The following is a 21,056-nucleotide window of genomic DNA, read 5'->3' on the forward strand; positions in this document are numbered from 1 at the left end:
TGAGTGGATGTATAAGTGTCTGGATGAAGGATTTAGTAGGTGCATGACTGACTGTATGAGTGAGTGATTAAATGTGTCTCACTGAGTGCATGGGTTAGTGACTAAACTGTCTTAATTTGTGCATCATTATGTCTGCTGTTCTGTAAACTGTTGCATGTGTTGATAAGTAGCTATATGAGTAACTATATGGGTTATTGATTGGTTGCCCAAGTATTTGTATGGGAGACTGAGTGTGTGTGTGGGTGGCTGGGAGGTGTATGACTCTGTGCATAGATGTGTGAGCAGTTGATTCACTAGATGTATGGTTTCAAAAGTGCATGTGGAAACAGCTGTATGGGCGGTTGACTGTGTGCATGAGTGTATTGGTGAGTGAATGGATATCTCAGTGCTACATGTCAAAGTAAGTACATATGTAAAACACAGTACATGTGAGAGTTGACATATATAAATAACTGTGCATAAGAGCCAGTGAATGTGTGAGTGGCTGTATGGATCATTGTGAACTTGTATCAGGGATTGTATAAGAGAGTAAATATGTGTTAGTATATGTTTGAATAAGTAAAGTTTGTATAACTGTATAGTTGAGGAAATGGAGGTGTGATTGATTCTTTGCATGACTGACTAGGTGTGTGAGTAACTCCATGGATGAGTGACAGTCTGTGAGTGTCTGTTTACACTGATTGTATCTAAGGTTATATTAGAGTCTGAAGAGGTTCATCGTATTATCACATGAATGATATCATCAGTGATGTGATCAGTAATGTCAAATGAGATGTCATCAGTGATGTCATCAGTGATGTCATTTGAGATGTCATCAGTGATGTCATTTGAGATGTCATCAGTGATGTCATCAGTGATGTCACTGACCATGTCATGAATGATGTAATATGTGACATCATCAGCAGTGGATTGCGGGTGCGCGATATATAGTTAGTGCAACTAACTATATATGGAATTTCAATGGTTTTGTGTGAGTAAAATAAGGTTTTGTAAATGCGAATTCCTAACTATATATGGTCTATAACCTATGGTTTTTTCAGTGAATATATATATATATATATATATATATATATATATATATATATATATATATATACACAATATATATATATATACACAATATATATATATATATATATATATATATATATATATATATATATATATATATATATATATATATATATATATATATATATATATATATATATATATGAGTTGCCCCATGGTGGGAATGCACTTACTGGTAGGAATTAATGCCGCCGCAAGGGCGCGAGCCGCGAACAAAGTCCTTTTCCTGCCAGACGCGTTTCGGGCCAACGCCCTCTTCAGTGGCAGACCATGTGATAAGACGGCATATATATTTTAGAAATGCAATAACTTTAGCCACACATATTTTTTGTTATAGCACGTTGCTCTCGGAGGTCTAGAATACTAAGTGAAAGTATACCAAAAGATCGAATGGGGACCCCGGAAGGATGGGGCATCGAATAGGACTCCATTGCACCTCACTAATTTCTAAATCAGCATTCTGTTCGCTTGAGGGTAACCAAGGTCAAGGGGACAACAATGAATTGGGGAATGGATTCGGGGAGGGGAAAGAAGAGATGGAGGGGATGGATCGTACTCGGTACATGTCTTATGGCAAGGGGGTGTAATCCTAAGGCAGAGGTTAGGTATAATTGCACACTACCGTGACAGGGAGCTTCGGGCTGAGCAATGGAGGAAGTTTCACAGGGAGGGAGAGGTAGGGGGTTCCGGTCAGAACCTAGGGAACGTGAGCGTAATGCGTCTCAGAGTGGTGCTATAGGACAGTGACAAAAGCCTTTGGGTTCCTCTGTGCAATGCTGTCACCATGGGCTCCTTCCAGCGCACCGCCACCCTCCAGGCCACACCAATGGGGTGGGGGGGGCTGCGCTTTTCCAGTGCATGATTACAGCAAGTTTAGCCAGGGCCAGATTGGTGAAGCAGGCTGCCGTCTTATACTTCTTGTGACAGTTGTAGATACCCAAGGCGGATGACTCTCAAGTATCAAGGAGAGAGTGGCCTGTTGTCGGGGATATGGTCAATAAGTCATCATGCCACGACAGAGCCAGGGTCGAGCAGTCCCATAAGATGTGCCTGAGACCAGCCACTGGGGCTTGGTACCGGGAGAAGGTGTTAGGGACAGTAAGGAAGATATGCTGCAGTCGCTGTGGCGAAAGGTACGCCCTGTGTTGTATACAGAATTGAATCAATTTGGCGTTACAGGAGATCTTGTATGTGTGCACCAATGCCTTTTACCATTCTCTGAAATGGAGGGACTAGCTGAACGTAGCCTCCCTGGTGTCGCAGAGAGACTGTAAAGAGTGCTGTGTGTGCAAGATAATGGCTATCATGAGCCAGGTTTTAGTCTCTTCTTGCTACCTAAGGTGTGTAGTTTGTCTACCAGGGCATTCATGGGTGGTTTGGAGGTATTGACTTGCCAGCTGTCTCTCACAACATTGCGAAGGAGGCTGTAGGTCAGGAACTGCACCTAAGTGGCAGCTGGATCTCAACACTGTTAGGGGTTCCACTGTGTGGCCCAAATTTGTGTCCTATTTAGTGATGCCCTTGTCTACTTCACTGTGTTACAGTAAGAGCAATAAAAAAGCTTTAATGTCTAAGTGGTTTCAGAATGTTCAGAAAGTGATCTGTCCCATTCAACTGTAAGTAAATATCTACTTTCCTGTGCTAGTCTTTTCCTTTGCTCAATCAGCTAGGAACATGTCTGCTTTTATGAAGTTGTTCAGACTGCGTAACTTTGAGTTGGAGTATTGAATTTACATTAGCTAAGAAAAAATATATGTTAGCTCAAACTTTGTCAATGTCAATTGTATCAGGGTCTCATCTGATGGTTTGTGTAGGGGAAGTTTTGTGAGGGACTCAATTTCCTATTCAAGTTTACTGTGTTCCTTTTTTTTCAACCTATTATTCCTGTGTTATCCTCCTTGTGTCTTGGATCTCATGTATGCCTTCAATGAGGCCCACGTGGTCTCAGCTGATGTTACAAGAGACAGAAAAATAAGAAATGTGAGAACTTGATGACATTTCACCATATTGACGAAATTACCTGCAAACCTTCATGAAGCATGTGGTTGAGAAACATGCCATCCACACACCCTTATCAACACCTTCAAAAATTATTAGTTTATTCTCCAAAATCGGATAATCAAAGGGTAAAACACTGCTCAGAGTTTCAGTTCTAACAATGTAGTTAGTTGATCCCTATCCATTTAGAAGATGATTATAAATACATATTAGGGTGAATTTTGTGACCATTATCAAGATGATTTGGGGAGTTAAGAATTGACACATGTTCCTAGGACCTAATCGCCTACGAGCAGAATTGCTAAAGGATGGATAACAATAGTGCAGAGACACTTTACAGTTTTTTGGTTTTTTTTGCATTCATTTATTAAATAATTTTACTGGTGTTTGTACTCAAGTCACGTGTTAAAAAAGCAATTAGAGGAACAATTTTAAGTGTTGAAATATTTACTTACATCGCCTTCTAAAAGCATTTCTGTGGAACATCCTCTATGGGCCTGCAGATATTTTTGATGAAAAAGTTTTCCATCGAACACCTTCCAGGGCATCAAATCATCCATACTGAATGGAAAACCGCAGGCACTGTTTGCACCCATCATCAAACAAAGGCCCCGAACAAAGAGAAAGCTTAGGTGTACTGCTCTTGAAACAACATAAGGAAGCTGTAAAAGGAAGAAAACAGTATTTGTTGCTGTACACTTATTTGCAATGGAAAATAGAGGCTAATATAAAAGCATTTCAAAAAGTGAACCACCATTCATTTTCCAAATAATACACGTCAGAGAGAAGTCAGCAAAAAGTATTCAGTTGCTCATGACAATAATGCTTGGGACAGGCTTTGTCAATTAAGGAGAGGTCCAGGCCTTACTGACAGCAGAAGGAAAAAGAACAAGAGCTAAAGACCGAACTGACTGGCAGAAGAAGACAGTTTTATCTTAGATAATCAATGTTTCTATTGTCAGACTGTCTTCTCTGAACTTATATATTTTCTATTTGCAACCTACTCTTCCTGTGTTATGTTATTCAGTATATGGTATTGTAAATATAGTAGGTAGTTATAGTTAGGACCTAGCTCCATAGAAAAAGCATTACCTCCTCGTTAGTCTTCCTCGCCACATGACTAACAAAGTGAGCTTCAGCTCCACACCAGAACCCTCCAAAGCAAAAAGTCAGCCTCCCATCCCTTCCCAAGATGGCCGACCCATTACCACCTGACCTCTATAAGAGGCGGGCCGGCCCAACCCATCAGCCTGTTTTTTTAGTTCTGCGCTGCAGATTCTCCAGAGCGTGTTTCAGGTAAGTGGTGCCTGCTGTAGCAGGTACTTGGGTCCTTGGTTGGTGGTCCTGCTCTAGCGGGCTCTGGGATCTTGGACCCCCTCCCCCCTTCCCCCGGGTTCCTGTGGGGGCCGGGTAGGCTCTGCCCTAGCGTGCCAAGGTTTTGTAGGGGGGTGGGCCGGGGTGGTCTGGGACTCTGCTTTGCGGCCCCTTCTGACCTCCCGGCTGTGTAGGCGATATGGCGTTTGCTCTTTTATCCTGGGATTTTGTTTTTCCCTTGTTTTCCCGCTCTCGGGCTGGGTGGACAGGGCGTGGTGGCTTCGGCTGTCCCAATCCGCCCCCTGACGCTGACTTGTGCGGCCGCGGGGCGTTGCCGCCCTGTTTTCCTCATGGTATTCCAGATGCTGGGCCTTATTTTGGGTTCCTTCACCAGCTATCTGCTTGGGGGTCCTGGTGGGCCGTTCTTCGGTTCCCGCCCGCGAGCCCCGTTGGGTTTTTGCGATGCCCTCGGGTCCCGCGCAGTGTGGTACACATGGGGCTGGCTCTTGGCGCGGGTTGCAGCTGGGCCCCGCTTCCGTTTTTGTGTGGGTACGAGCTCTTCGGCGCTGCTGGGCTTACCTGCTTGTCGTCCGGGGCAGGAGCAGTCCCCGGCGCAGGCTTATTCTTTCCGCTCCTAGGGGGGCTTCGTGGCTTTCCCGGCTCCGAATATGGGCGGCTGCATTTGCCTCTGTCGGCCCCGGGTTGTGGTTGGAGGTGTTTTGCGTACGCGCATGCGCATGCGCTCCTCCTTGCTCTCCCGCAGCATACCGGTCTCCCTGGCTTGCAGTTGTCGTTGGATGTGGACGGGTGCTGTTGTGTGCTCTGGGGGCGACTCTTCTCCTCTTCCTGGCAGGTGTTTGTAGGTGGGTACGCATTCATGGGCGTTTTTTTACCTCGGTCTATGTTGTGCTTAGCTTATTCCTACTGTTGCTCGTGGTTCGTCTCTGGGTTTGAACTGGTCAGGGGAACTTTACCTTGCTTGCCTGCCCCCTTTGTCATTTGGCTGACGTTATTCCCGGCTCTAGTGCTGTGGACGTCTGTCTCCCTCTCGCACCTGCGGTACAGGGGGGTGCTGCGTGTTGAGTGTGGCTTCTATGTTTTGTGGGGGCGTATATTGCCGTCTTCGGTCTGTGGCACTTGTATTGCCTTTCAGTCCATAGGCTCCTGGTCTCATTGCAAGCGCTGGGTCTACGTACACGCCCCCGCTGTTTGCTTTCCCGGTGTCGCCGGTTGTCTCGGTGGGGCCTGTTTTTTGTTTTTTTTCCTTGGGGCTATCTCCTGTTGACTGCCCCTCTTCTGCACTGTTGTCGCGGGTGCCCTCCTCACCCCCCCCCCCCATGGCTGTCCGTCTCTCCGGTGGTGCGTGCAGCGCCCTGTGCCTGTTACTCCGTCCAGGGTACATGCCAGTGGGTCCTTGTGGTTCTCCGTGGGTTCCCGGCGCCCGCGGGATTCCGGATGGTGGGATGTTTGGTGTTCCGACGGGACAGGGTGTGCTGTTCCCCGCTCCTGTCTTCTGCCCCGCATGCTGGTGTGTGACCCAGTTTTTTTTTCGGGCTCTTCTGGGCTTGGCTTTTCGTCCCGTTCCTATTGGCTCTCTGGTTTGTCTTGTGCCTCGGTTGGCACTGGCTCTCACGGGTCTAGGGTTCGGTGTTCTGCTTTGGGTCCCAGGGTAGGTGGTTTTTCTGCCTGTGTGCCTTTCCGCCCTGCTCGTGTCTGCTCTTGTCTCCCACGGGTGCTTTCATGGTGTCACATGGTGGCTTTGGTTCATGCAGTGCTTTTGGGGGCACTGTTGTGGGGCTGTCTTTTGCTTCTCCTCGCATTCTGGGTGGCCTCTGTTTCAGGTTCAATGTTCCTGCCTCCCTGCTGTGCCCTGTTTTCATTTGTGGGACTCGCCTTCTCGTGTCCCAGTGGCGATTGATCTTTGAGTGGGATGCTGCCTTTTGTTGGCGTTTGCTGTGCCAGATAAGGGGTTCGGCTTGCACCTTTGCTGTGGTTGGTCGTTGGCCAGTGCTTGCTGTGTCCGATCAGTATTTGCTGAGAAACTAAAGGACATTAAGCTGTCTTTTGAGTCCTCCGGTGTTCGGCTGGGTCCTGTCCCCCTTCCTCTCATGGTCTCGGCCTGTTTCGAGGTGGTGGCATGCTGTTCTGGTACCGGGCGCTCCCCCTCAGTTTGTCCTCTGCCCCGCTGGTTTCGGGTCCCGTCTTGGTCCCGTGGTTGGGGTTTCTGGTGCGGTTTTGTGCTTCTGCCTGTGGCTCCTCTGGGCTGCCCGGTCCTGTGGCCTTGTGGCTCGTCTTGTGCCTCTTTGGCGCTGGCTCGCACAGGACTAAGGGTTCGGCTCCGGCCTGTGTCTTCCTCTGTTTCCTTGTGGGTGCCTTCGGTTGTCACGGTGGTCTCCTTGTCCCTCGGTTTCCATTTGTCCGTTGGTTGTGCCCCGTGGAGTTGGTCTTGTCTGGGTTGATAGTTGGTGGTGCCCACTTCTTCCCCCTTCTGTGTTGCGGGCCGGACGCTCGGTTCCAGCCCCTCCCTGTCAGCGGGTAGGTCCTGTGGTCTTCTTTTTCTGGTGCCCTTTCCTGGGTGATTGTGGCCTTTTCGGCCTCTGGGGTTGAGGCAGGTGCTTTAGTTCCCGATTTGTGCATGGTTGGTGTCTGCCTGGGCCTGCCTTGTGCTGTGGGCTGGTTCTCCTCTGGGGCCCATGTCTTGTGTGTGTTGTGGCTCCGCGTCTTCGGACGCTTCCTTATTGGGCCAGTGATCTGCCTTCTGTCGCCGTTCCTTGGCTTGTCTGGGATTTGTCCCAGCCCTGTGGGGGCTTCTTGTGGCTCTCCTGGACGATTTCTCCCCTGTTTCGTGCTCCGGGGAGTTTGCGGAGTTCACCGTGCTTTTTAGCACAATGGTGTTATCCTTGCCTGGGTCTCTTTTGTTCTGGTTTGTGCCCCCGGTTTTGGTTCTTCGTCCTTCTCGTCCGGGCTACCGGTTTTGCGCTTTCCTAGGGTCCCTTTTCTTCCGGGGTTTCTGGGCTTGTTTGGCCTGGCTGGGGCGTTTGTCCTGTTGGTGGTGCTCGCCTGCGGGCTTCTCCAGTGGCATTTGCTGCTGCGGTTGGTGGACTTGGGAGCTTTTGCTTGGTAGTCCGTGTTTTGCCTCTGTGGGCGCGGGTTTTGTGTCCTACCCCTGCTTTCTTGCTTTCCGTTGGTGTTTTTTGGGTGTCCGAGGGTTCTGGGACTCCGGTTCTCCTCTCCCAGGTGGGTCCCTGTGCTTCTGGTATGGATTTTGTGTCCTCTTGTTCTTTACCCCTGGTTTTGGGGTCCTGGGGCCTGCTTGCTCGGGTGGCTCCCTGGGAGTGTTTTCATGGCTCAGGCTCGTTTCGCCCAGCTCTTCTGTCCTTCTCGCCTTGGGTGTGTTTCTACCTGTGGCTTTTCCTCCCGGAGCGCTCCTGTTCCTGTCCGTTCTTTGCTGTTCGGCTGGGCCGGGTCTGGTTGTTGGCTGGCTGTGTGGCCACCTGGGTACTGGCTTCGGCTGCTCTCTTCCTCCATGTGGTACGTTGCTGGGTCAGCTTTTGCTGGGTCCCTGTGCAGGGGGTCTTGCTCCTCTGTGCTGCGTTCCTCTCCCTGCCAGGCTCTATGTGCCTTCTTCTGCATGGTGGCCTCTGGTGAATGTTCACTTCCTTTCTGGTGGCTTGGCCTTGGGCCTGGTCTCTTCCCCTCTTTGGGCTCCGTGGGGGGCCTTGTGGGCTTTCTGCTGTTGGCCAGTTGGGTTCCCGTTGGGTTCCCTATGTGGCTGGTCTCTTCGGTGTCGTGCCCGGTACCTTCCTGGGTCCTTTTTTGGGCTTTGTGCCTGCCTGGGTCCTCTCCTTGGTGTCGCGCTCCCTTCCGGGGGTCCTTTGTACGACTGGGGTCTGTGTCCCGCCTGTTTGATTCCTTGCGGGTGGGGTTGTGGTGACCCTCGTTTTTTCTTTTTTTGTTCGGTTGGCGTGCTGGTTTCCTTTGCACCCCTATCTGTTCTTGTGGCTCCTACCTGTCTGTTTGGTCGCTGCCCAGTCCTTGGTGTTTTCGGCTCTCTCGCAGTTGGTGGTCCACCGTGTGGTGTTGGTGTGTTTCTGTCGGATTATGTCTCTTTTCTAGGTGTGGCTTTTGGATGGGTCGCTCTGGTGGGGATGCTCTTGGTTCCTCTGCCTGGGCTTCTGATCCCCTCTCTTTTTTGACTGTCCGTTGGGCTGTCTTGGTGTGCTTGGACCAGCTTGCTGTTTCTGTTCTGGGGCTGTTGCTGTTGCTTTTGGCTCCGTGCGGTCTGGTTCCGTGCCTTCCCTGTCCTCTTCCGGCTTTTGGTTGGTGAGGATTTTCTGGTGACTCTTCGTGTCTCGTAGGTCATAGTTTTTTTTGGCCCTTCCGGTGTCTTTCCGTCCCGGGCTGGTTCTTCCTGCTCGGGGTTGCCTCTCTCCTGGGTGGTCCTTCCACTCGTCTGGTCTGTTGGGTTTGCCCTCCTTCGTGGGCATCCTTTCTGGTCCTTTGGTTTCTTGTGAGTTTCCATGAAGCCGCTTGGCTTTGGTATATGCTCACTTTGCTAGTCATGTGGCGAGGAAGAGTAACGAGGAGGTAATGCCCCGGTTACTTACCGGTAATCTTATTTACTCCGAGTATAGTCTTCCTCGCCACATGAGTTCCCGTCCCTCCTTCCCTGTCTGGCTATCAGCTTCATGTTTGTGCTTGATGGTTTCAGGCTGATGGGTTGGGCCGGCCCGCCTCTTATAGAGGTCAGGTGGTAATGGGTCGGCCATCTTGGGAAGGGATGGGAGGCATGGGAGGCTGACTTTTTGCTTTGGAGGATTCTGGTGTGGAGCTGAAGCTCACTTTGTTAGTCATGTGGCGAGGAAGACTATACTCGGAGTAATGAAGATTACCGGTAAGTAACCGAGGCATTTGTTGTTCTGCCAATAACTTTGGCATTGCTTGACGAATCTTCACAAATTTTCAAAACTAATACGACGCTCACTTCAGCTGCTATCTTGAAAATTTTGGGGTGATCCGTGAAGCTGTGGCCCAGAATCAGAGGGAGATTAAAAGCACGGTTTTATCATGTTAATTCCCATAGGACCTTTAGACACTGTACCAGCTGATCTGCTGAATGGAATTACACCAAATTTGGCTGGAAGTTAGATGTTGGTTCAAGGAAGTGCCTTTTGTGATTTGGTGTAAATCCGATCAGTATTTGCTGAGAAACTAAAGGAAATTTCCAGTTGTATATATAGGGACGCAGTGGATTGGCGACCCCTCCCGATTTCGAGCTGGGATTTGATTGGCTGCCAAAAATTCAAACCAGGAAATGTTGGCAGCCATTTTGTGACTCAGTAGAATCGAGTAACAAGTCAAAATGTAAAAAAAAAAAGAAAAGGGGGCAGGGTAGAAACACCCTCATGTCATGAGCGATGTAAGGTCATAAGCAATGCATTGTGGGGCTTAAGTTATAGTTAGCTCAGGTAAATATAACTGCCGAATTTCTCTGGTTTTGTACGAGTGAAATCTGACCCTAACTATAACGTCCCTGTAACCTTTGTTTTTTTCAGTGAATTTCTAAGTTTTTTTTAATTCTATTAGATAACTGTAACATCCCTGTAAACTTTGGGGGGTTTTCAGTGAATTTCTAAGGATTTTTAAATGCTAATTCCTAACTATAACACCCCTGTAACCTTTGGTCTTTTTGAGTGAATATATACGGTCATGAACTATTCAAGCTCAGGGGTCACCAGTCATTTGTAGGACACCCACGGAGAAACTGCTACCTATCCAGTGACAGGTGAGGGGTGTACAGAGTCACTTAACAGCGGCAGCCCATGTGGAAGATCTGGGGTGCAGAGGACAAAGGGGAATGGTGGAGGACGACATCCGGCACAGACATTGGGAGAAAAACCGGGATTGGACATAGAAGTCCTCTGATTGATCAATATCATCAATGATGCCGGCTTTACCATTTTCATGCAGGAGTTACTGCTGCCAGTTGATTGGCTAATGAACAGCTAATCGTGAAGCTGAACCATTTTAATAGACTTGGTGCTGTCCGCACCAGACATTTCACTCTGCCGCATTGAGGAAGGCACACAGCTAAAACGCACATGCGGTGAATAAAGTTTCATCGAACACCCAGCGAGTGCTCCAGGCACCTTTGTAGTCGTTGTGTAACTAGCGGGTCCCACCCCTGCTTTTGGAAGCACCTGCTGTGAGTTTGCGGCCTTGGTGGGAAATGTGTTTTGATATATATATATATATCAAACATTTCTCAGCATACTAACAAACTGATTTTCAAATGCCTCCAACATAGATGGAATGGTAAACACTTCAAAGTAATACTATGTAGCATCCCTTTCTGAGCCCAAAACACATCAGGCTAAAATTATGTTACCTTCTCTTTATTCCCTCTTGCTCCTCACTCAACTGTCCTATTTAAATTCCCCTTCTTCTGGGGTGTGCAAAGTAGCATAGAATTTCCACTGCTTTGAAGTTTGGCAAAGATTTGTAAAAGAAAGTTAGCATTACAAAATAAATAAAAAAATAAACAAAAGTAGGTTTTGCCGAAAACAAAAAAGCTTGGAGAATACACTTCTATTGGGAAAATTAGATTACACAAGGGTGTTTGTAGGAATATTCATCAGCGATAATCCTATTTAGTGTGAGATTTTGCCTGCATGGCAAGTTTTGCAAAGATGACAAATTTGCCACATTCTCATAAATGTGACGTTAGTTACCTCTCTGATCCTTTAGTGGCAAGATGATTGTGTTGCATCCCCCCAGGTTCCGCATCATTTAATTTAAACATTGACTGATACTTCCTTATCCACATGCAGTTTAATTGTAATAGTAGTTATTCAAGTACTTAAAAAAGCCTTACAAAATATATTTGCCTTAAAATTGTAAAATGGTTTTCAAGGAATTTATCTGAAGAGTATGCTATCCGACTGGTAACATTAAGAATTCTCATATTTCCCAACAATGCAGCATGATTTAAGCAATCCTTCATCTAATTTAAACATAACAAATCAGCAGCTCCTCAAGAGTTAACGGAGTAAGATAACCTGCATCTAATTGAAATGAACAATTACTTTGCTTTCTAACCTGTTATTATGTATAGTTATGTAAGTATTGACGTTTCCAATATCATGTACTTCTGCAATCACACTGTTAATCTTTACCAAAAAGAGTTTAAATATATATATATATATATATATATATATATATATATATATATATATATATATATATATATTACCTACTGGCGGTCGCCAGTAGGTATATATAGTTAGGATTTTTTCTCTATGGGATTTTTGAAAATTCTATGTCTAATAACTTTGGCGTTTGTGAACGGAATTGGCTGAAATTTTCAGGAAAATGGAACATTTTGTTTCTGAGCAGCCCCTGACAATTTGGGGGGGTTTCATCAAGGGGGGGCCGAGAAAAAAGGGGGGTCCCAAAACGCGTTTTTCCCATGTTAATTTCCATAGGGCGGTTGGCCTCACTTTTAGCTCGAACGGCTGAATGGATTTGCACGAAACTTGGCAAAATTGTAGGGACTGTTAGCCCGATGTGCCTTTGCTAGGTCTCAATATATGTGCTCCAGTGGATTTTGAGTAATTTAGGTTAAAAAAAAGATATATATCTGGGCGGAGCCTAACCACACATCTGATCTGATTGGCTGTCAGCACTTCATCCAAGAAGTGTTGGCAGCCATCTTGGGACCAATATACATGATAGCACCTCATTAAAAAGCATTGTAGTTAATAGAGGGTTTTAGGACTTTAGTTACATTATAAATCATTTGTTGATGGTACCATACTCGTTTTAGGAATTGTGGTGGGTTCTAAGGTGATTTTACCATGTGAAAAAACCTTCTGCTGTGATATCATGAATATTGTTTGAAAGAAAACTAATATCTCATGATTTTCCCACAGTGGTTTGGAAGGGGATCTATAAGCTAAACTGAAAGCATATTTTCTGTAAATTCACATTATCTTTCTCAGTCATGTGAAAATGAAGTCTGACATTCTCAGTAAAACATGTACATCCAACAAGGACAGAGACTGTCAGTTGATTCCTTTGTGTTCTACTGCAGCCTCCTAGAGTGTTCTAAAGAACAACTAGAGCGCTAACAGTCCTACTTATTACAAAGGTATGGCACACCTGAAGCCATCTTGATTGGAATAAAGTGGTAACTCTTAAAACATTTAATTTAAAAAGAAACAACATGAGGGGGTATATTTTGCCATAGAAAGTATGATTAGTGCTGCAGAATGAAAAATTAGGGCACATTTTGAGTGACTTCTCAAATCCTTTTCTATTTCATTAAAACATTCTGACATGCAGTCTCCCAAAATGGCCACCAGAGACAAAAGAGCCCAAATGTAGCCCAAATATCACCCAGATGTAGCCCAAGTATAGCCCAATGACAGAATGTCCCAGAGTGTTCTAAAGAACAACTAGAGCACTAACAGTCCTACTTATTACAAAGGTATGGCACACCTGAAGCCATCTTGATTGGAATAAAGTGGTAACTCTTAAAACATTTAATTTAAAAAGAAACAACATGAGGGGGTATATTTTGCCATGGAAAGTATGATTAGTGCTGCAGAATGAAAAATTAGGGCACATTTTGAGTGACTTCTCAAATCCTTTTCTATTTAATTAAAACATTCTGACATGCAGTCTCCCAAAATGGCCACCAGAGACAAAAGAGCCCAAATGTATCCCAAATATCACCCAGATGTAGCCCAAGTATAGCCCAATGACAGAATGTCCCAGAGTGTTCTAAAGAACAACTAGAGCGCTAACAGTCCTACTTATTACAAAGGTATAGCACACCTGGAGCCATCGTGATGGGAATAAAGTGGTAACTCTTAAAACATTTAATTTAAAAAGGAACAAAATGAGGGGGTATATTATGCAATAGAAGGTATTATTAGTGCTGCAGAAAGAAAAATTAGGGCACATTTTGAGTGACTTTTCAAATCCTCTTCTATTTCATTAAAAAATTCTGACATGCAGTCTCCCAAAATGGCCACCAGAGACAAAAGAGCCCAAATGTAGCCCAAATATCACCCAGATGTAGCCCAAGTATAGCCCAATGACAGAATGTCCCAGAGTGTTCTAAAGAACAACTAGAGCGCTAACAGTCCTACTTATTACAAAGGTATGGCACACCTGAAGCCATCTTGATTGGAATAAAGTGGTAACTCTTAAAACATTTAATTTAAAAAGGAACAAAATGAGGGGGTATATTTTGCCATATGAATTATGATTAGTGCTGCAGAAAGAAAAATTAGGGCACATTTTGAGTGACTTCTCAAACCCTCTTCAATTTCATTAAAAAATTCTGACATACAGTCTCCCAAGATGGCCACCAGAGACAAAAGAGCCTAAATGTAACCCAAATATCACCCAGATGTACCCCAAGTATAGCCCAATGACAGAATGTCCCAGAGTGTTCTAAAGAACAACTAGAGCGCTAACAGTCTTACTTATGACAAAAGTATGGCACACCAGAAGCCATCTTGATTGGAATGAAGTGGTAAGTCTGAAAACACTCAATTTAAAAAGGAACAACATGAGGGGGTTAATTTTGCCATAGAAAGTATGATTAGTGCTTCAGAAAGAAAAATTAGGGATCATTTTGAGTGACTTCTCAAATCCTCTTCTATTTCATTAAAAAAATTCTGACATGCAGACTGAAACATGCACTTTGAATACCAGCAGCAGACGTCCCTGGTGAGCAGTAGCTTTACTACAGTGATCTAATGTGCAACTAGAGTGCTAACATTCAGAATTTATGGCAAATGTGTGACACATCTGAATGCCTTCTTGATGGAACCAAAGTAAACAAGCATTGAAAATGCAATAGATCTCGCCCTCGTTTAAGTTAAAGCCATTCTGTTTGTAATGAGGTGGCTTTTTAGCTTTGCTTTTATTAGTGTTTTTTCAACTTTCATGTAAATAACATGCATCTGTATGCATATAAGTATATGTATGCATGCATTTATGTTTGTATTTATATAGATATACAGATGATATATGTTTATATATGTATGTATATATATATATATTCACTGAAAAAACCATAGGCTATAGACCATATATAGTTAGGAATTAGCATTTACAAAACCTTGAAAATTCACTGAAAAAAACATAGGTTATAGACCATATATAGTTAGGAATTAGCATTTACAAAACCTTGAAAATTCACTGAAAAAACCATAGGTTATAGACCATATATAGTTAGGAATTCTCATTTACAAAACCTTATTTTACTCACACAAAACCATTGAAATTCCATATATAGTTAGTTGCACTAACTATATATCGCGCACCCGCAATCCACTGCTGATGATGTCACATATTACATCATTCATGACATGGTCAGTGACATCACTGATGACATCACTGATGACATCTCAAATGACATCACTGATGACATCTCAAATGACATCACTGATGACATCACTGATGATATCTCATTTGACATTACTGATCACATCACTGATGATATCATTCATGTGATAATACCATGAACCTCTTCAGACTCTAATATAACCTTAGATACAATCAGTGTAAACAGACACTCACAGACTGTCACTCATCCATGGAGTTACTCACACACCTAGTCAGTCATGCAAAGAATCAATCACACCTCCATTTCCTCAACTATACAGTTATACAAACTTTACTTATTCAAACATATACTAACACATATTTACTCTCTTATACAATCCCTGATACAAGTTCACAATGATCCATACAGCCACTCACACATTCACTGGCTCTTATGCACAGTTATTTATATATGTCAACTCTCACATGTACTGTGTTTTACATATGTACTTACTTTGACATGTAGCACTGAGATATCCATTCACTCACCAATACACTCATGCACACAGTCAACCGCCCATACAGCTGTTTCCACATGCACTTTTGAAACCATACATCTAGTGAATCAACTGCTCACACATCTATGCACAGAGTCATACACCTCCCAGCCACCCACACACACACACTCAGTCTCCCATACAAATTCTTGGGCAACCAATCAATAACCCATATAGTTACTCATATAGCTACTTATCAACACATGCAACAGTTTACAGAACAACAGACATAATGATGCACAAATTAAGACAGTTTAGTCACTAACCCATGCACTCAGTGAGACACATTTAATCACTCACTCATACAGTCAGTCATGCACCTACTAAATCCTTCATCCAGACACTTACACATCCACTCATTCTTCAATATGTAAGACATATTATAACTTTACAGAAACATACAGTCACTGGATGTTGTCATCAGTGATGTCATCAGTGATGTCATTTGAGATGTCATCAGTGATGTCATCAGTGATGTCACTGACCATGTCATGAATGATGTAATATGTGACATCATCAGCAGTGGATTGCGGGTGCGCGATATATAGTTAGTGCAACTAACTATATATGGAATTTCAATGGTTTTGTGTGAGTAAAATAAGGTTTTGTAAATGAGAATTCCTAACTATATATGGTCTATAACCTATGGTTTTTTCAGTGAATATATATATATATATATATCTGCAGCTCCACATGATGAATACAGCAGTGCGCTGGATATCAATATTATTATTATTATTGTGAAATTTATAACGCGCTCAGTTACCCAGGGGCATCCATCTCAGCTTATTTTGCAACATAATGCCACAGATATATATTTTTGTGCTGTTGTTTGTATACAATAATATACATAAATATTGTTTGCTGCAAGGACACAAGAATACAAATATTCTGCTTAGGAAAGCTGAATTAGAACATTTGTCCCCAGCAGTGCATAGGAAAAGACTGTGGTGTTTGCCTGGGTGTATTTTACTAGTATTTCCACATTTACTTGAAACATATTCCCGGTGCACCATCGTCAACCACTTAATGCAGTTTTTTAAAATCACTGGATGTTTTCAGAACATAGCCTTCGTCCTTTTTCCTGACAGAAATTATGTATGTGAAGTCTGTTTGAAAAAAACACAATTCGTTTTTGCGTCATCATGCTTCGATTTGAAGAAACTTCACCTACCCCATTACTGTCATGAAACTTGATAATGGTAAAGTTCCCAAAAATGCCATTGATAGGACATTAATCAAATGGGGTAACCCAAAAGGTCTAGGACCTGGGTGTCAAACAGTATTACAAAACAATGGTCCAAAGACTATTACTTCCCAATATCGCAATTAGTCAATGCTTCATATGTTAACTTTTATGAGTATTAAAATCTACTCTGAATCAATAAATGCAACAGTATCACAAAACGCAACAGCAAAACATATAATCAAAGGCAATTTATTCATTTATCGACACTATTGAAAAATGTAAAAGACTGACAGTACATAAGGGTCATATTGGTTGCCCCGAGGGGAGCGTGCAGAATAGGAAGATGTGATTCAGATAGTGTTGGGTGATGAAGAGAGGAAAAGAATTGCAGAAGTTGGTGACATAAAAGAGCACTGTTTGTTATATTACAAAAAGGATCAACAATCATCCATGTTGTAAGACATGGCCATAAATCAATTCATCCATAGTATTAATACATTTGAAAACCTATATATTTGGTAAATGTAATGCACAAAAAAGTTGGAACATGTAGGTCCAGATCAAAGGGGGCGTGGCTTGGGCGCCGATCGGGATGGCGGCGTGAGCTTGCAGCTCCGCGCAGGGTCCCGCTATTTCTCCTGACAACTACCCCCGGGGAGACCCTTGATCGGCGTAACTGGCCTGCAAGGTGTGGAGGAACTTATGGGGAGCGGCTGATGGCCCGTAGGGGTCCCCTTTGATCGCTGGGACTTTGAGAAACGCAGCCGGAGGTGTTGCCCGGAGTGAGAAGAAAATGGCGGCGGAGAGAGTTGGTGGCCTGTGAACCGAAACTGAGGGAAACGGATATCGGCTTGCAGGGCAGCCAGCCTGCGGCGACACTAGGACTTCGGGGGCGCCTTGGGGGTTGGCATCGGACTGGGTACCGGCTTGGTCGTACTTGTTTGTGCCGCCCACCTCCCCCCCTCCCCTCTGGCCCTGGCGACAGCGGAACGGACGGCCCTGGCACCCCTGGTTCTTTGAGAGGCTGGAGTAAAGACGGTGTCCAACTGTGCCCACTGTAGGTGTCCGCTGCCCTAGACGGGGGCCGCCGGGCTTTGGAGAAGGTCGGAAGTGCCCGAGTGACGACGGCGAAGGCACCTAAGATGGCGGCTGCGGGAGGGGCAGCCATGGAGGAGCAGGGTCGGGAAGACGCGCTGATCCAGGCCGGGGGAGCCCGAGAGTCCCCGCTGATGATGGACCAGGAGCAGAGGCTGACCCAGCGACTGGACACTATACTGGAGGCCATTACCTCGACTAAGGAGACGCTGCAACAGGACATTGCGCAGGTCGCTACGGGGTTGGGTCTACTGCGGGCGGATCATGCCAAGCTGGCGGACAAAGTGAAGGACCATGATCAGCTGCTTTTAGACCTGAAACCGGCGGTGGTGACCGCGGAACATAAGATTGTGGACATCCTACACCGACTAGATACATTGGAAAGGCGCGCGGAGGATGCGGAAAGCCGTAACCGGCGGAACAACGTGCGGGTCGTGGGCCTGCCGGAAGGAATTGAGGGGGAAGATGCGGTGGCCTTCGTGGAGAACTGGTTCAGGACTGTGGTGGCACCGGAAGGCCTCTCGCCCTTCTTCACGCTAGAACGGGCTCACAGGGTACCGGCTCGCCCCCCGGCGCTAGGCCGCCCTCCCAGACCTATGGTGGTGAAGCTCCTCCATTATAAAGACCGGGACCTGTTGATTCAGAAAGCTCGAGGGCTGGGGCCGTTTGAGGTGGAAAATAGCCGAGTCACGATTTTCCCGGACTATACGCAGGCAGTCCAGAAGGACAGGGCATCCTTCCTGGCGGGGAAGAAGGAGCTGAGGGAGGAGGGCATCCATTACTCGTTGCTCTTCCCGGCCAAGCTTCAAGTGATTTTGGATGGGAACACTCAATTTTTTCAGACTCCTGATGAAGCGTGGTCTCGGTTGGAACGGTATCGTGCTGGCACAGAAAGGACTGGCAGGAGTCAGCGTGAGAGGCCTAAGCCGTTTCAGGTCAGGAAATCCCAGAGGATCCGCTCCTGCAACAAGCTGCAAAGAGCGAAACGGGAAGCTCAGATGGCTGCGGACAAAAGGGGGGCGCTGGCAGCGACGGCGAGCATCACAAGGTCGCAGCAGGAGAGTGACCGGGTATTGTCGGACTCTGGTGAAGACGGTGGCAGGACTGGTGAGGATTTGTCGGAGGCGGAAAGCACGAAGGATCCGGCGGTCACCCCACAGACGTCCGATGGGATCTTTAATGGCTGAGTAACATGGGACTAGTGACTCTATGCTTTTCGCAGGGACATATGAGACTGGCGTCACTGGGGATACCAGTTGGGGGGTGGCATTGTCATTGCGGGATGGAAGGCGCGGGGCGCGGGCTCCGCCAGCCTGGGGTCGGTGATAAGTTACACCCTCGGGCCCTTAAGGCCTTCTGTGGTGGCGACCACAGATTAGTCGAATGTGTGTTCTGTTTGCGGTTTGGATCGGGGCTGAAACTGGGTTAGTAGGCTCTGTCCTGGGGATTGGGGGTTGGGGTGTTTTTCAGGACAATTTTTTTGGGGGGGGCAACTGCTATGATGCGGGTACTGACTGGCCACACCTGAACTGGTTCGTTATGCTTTGGCATGGAGACGTTACCTAACCTGAAATGCCTTACATGGAATGTCCGAGGGTTGCGAACCATGGTCAAACGCCACAAAGTGCATGCCTATTTGGTGAGGCGGGGGGTACAGATAGCTATGTTGCAGGAGACTCATTTATCTAAGCAGGAATGCGCTGTGCTCCAGAAGAGATGGCGGGGCCAGGTCTTTGGGACTACTTATTCAGCGTTCGCTAGGGGGGGTCCTGATATGGGTCCGTGCGGGGGTGCCGTTCCAAATGTTGAATCAGCGGGTGGATCCTGAGGGGAGGTATGTGGCGGTGGAGGGTAGGCTGTGTGGCCGGGATGTGGTTCTGTGCTGTGTTTATGCTCCGAATGTTGACCAGGCTTGCTTCTTCGATACCTTGTCGAGCTCCTTGGCCTCTTTCTTGGTGGGGTCAGTGCTTCTGGGGGGGGACTTTAACTCCATCACTGATGTGACGCTGGATAGATCTCACCCACCATTAGTTGATTCACCAGTTCGTAAATTAGCTGCGCATAGGAAGGATTGGCAGGAGAGATGGGGGTTGCTGGATGTGTGGCGTGAGCAACACCGGGGGGGTAGGGATTACTCCTTCTTCTCGGCCCTCCATGCGCTGCACGTTCGGATTGACTCGGTTCTGTGCAGTGGTCCCCTGGCCACCTTGGTCACCCATTCGGAGTACTTGGCCAGGACTATCTCTGATCACAACCCTTTGTTGGTGCACGTGCAATGGCAACGTGCTAGGTCGGCGATCCCAACATGGCGGCTTCGGCCCGACACCTTGGAGGACTCTGTGTTTAGCGACGCGGTCCAACGGGGAGTGGACCAATACTTTGACGAGAATGAGGGGACAGCTAATAGTAGGTCCACAGAATGGGACGCGATGAAGGTGGTGGTGAGAGGCGTGTGCATGGGTCGGTTTTCGAATGCTCGTACGTCTGTGTTGAATGCACTTGATAGGGCGGAAGAGAAGCTGAGGGATTTGGAACGACGTAGGCCGGACCGACCGGACTTGCAGGCCCAGTTGATGGAGGCCAGGGAGGTAGTGGCTACTGAGACGGAACGGTTGCGGAGTTATGACTATAAACAGTATGCCATCAAAGCACATGCTGAGAGGGATAAGGTAGGAACGTTATTGGCCAGGCTCGCTAATCCTGAGCTCAGAGGTTGCCCGGTGTTGAGTGTAGCCAACGCTTTGGGGGAGCTGGTTTATTCCCAAACGGCGGTGTTGGAATGCTTTCGGGCCTATTATGCGGAGCTGTATGAGAGTCAGCTGGAGGCGGAGGCCGGGGAGATCGGTGAGTATCTGGAATCGTTGCAGCTTCCGGTGTTGGAGGATGACGACGCGAAGGATCTGGGTGGACCTATCACGCTCTCCGAGATCAGGGCGGCCATTAAACATATGGCCAGGAACAAAACGCCCGGGGTGGACGGCTTGCCGATTGAATTTTATCAGCGGTACGTGGACAGTTTAGCGCCTAGATTGTTGGTGGTGTACGAGGAGGCTTACAGGTTGGGCAGTCTGCCCGGATCGATGAGGGAGGCATTGATAGTCCCATTGTTGAAACCTGGCAGAGAGGCGACCGATGTGAGGTCCTATAGGCCGCTGTCCATGCTGACGGTGGACTATAAGATATTGAGCCGTATCTTGGCCACCAGGCTGGCCCCGCATATGACTAGGCTGGTACACAGGGACCAGGCGGGGTTCATCCCCACGAGGAACACGGCGCTTAACATCCGTCGGCTGATCGGGATATTGGACGGTGCGACGGAGGCGGAGGGAGACCCGGCGGTGTTGTCAGTGGATATTGAGAAAGCCTTCGATAGTCTGGAGTGGGTTTACCTGGAAGGAGTCCTTGGGAAGTTTGGCATTGGTGAGGGGTTTCGTAGATGGACGACGGTGCTGTATTCTTCGGCAACGGCGAGGGTTCGCCTGGGCGCTTTG

The 21,056-nt window shown here is 46.6% G+C and overlaps 1 protein-coding gene across 2 annotated transcripts in view; it reads right to left on the reverse strand.

Annotated features, from left to right (window-relative positions):
• FAM120B (family with sequence similarity 120 member B) overlaps positions 1 to 21,056 on the reverse strand; it is a 1,223,188-nt gene that overhangs the window by 278,831 nt on the left and 923,301 nt on the right. For both annotated transcript variants that reach the window (XM_086927133.1, XM_086927134.1), the window contains one exon: positions 3,525 to 3,731. In XM_086927133.1, coding sequence (XP_086783259.1) covers positions 3,525 to 3,731 — 207 coding nt within the window. The remainder of the gene's footprint in view (positions 1 to 3,524; positions 3,732 to 21,056) is intronic.

Source organism: Lissotriton vulgaris, chromosome 6, assembly GCF_964263255.1.
Source record: "Lissotriton vulgaris chromosome 6, aLisVul1.2, whole genome shotgun sequence".
In the NCBI taxonomy this organism is placed as follows: Eukaryota; Metazoa; Chordata; class Amphibia; order Caudata; family Salamandridae; genus Lissotriton; species Lissotriton vulgaris.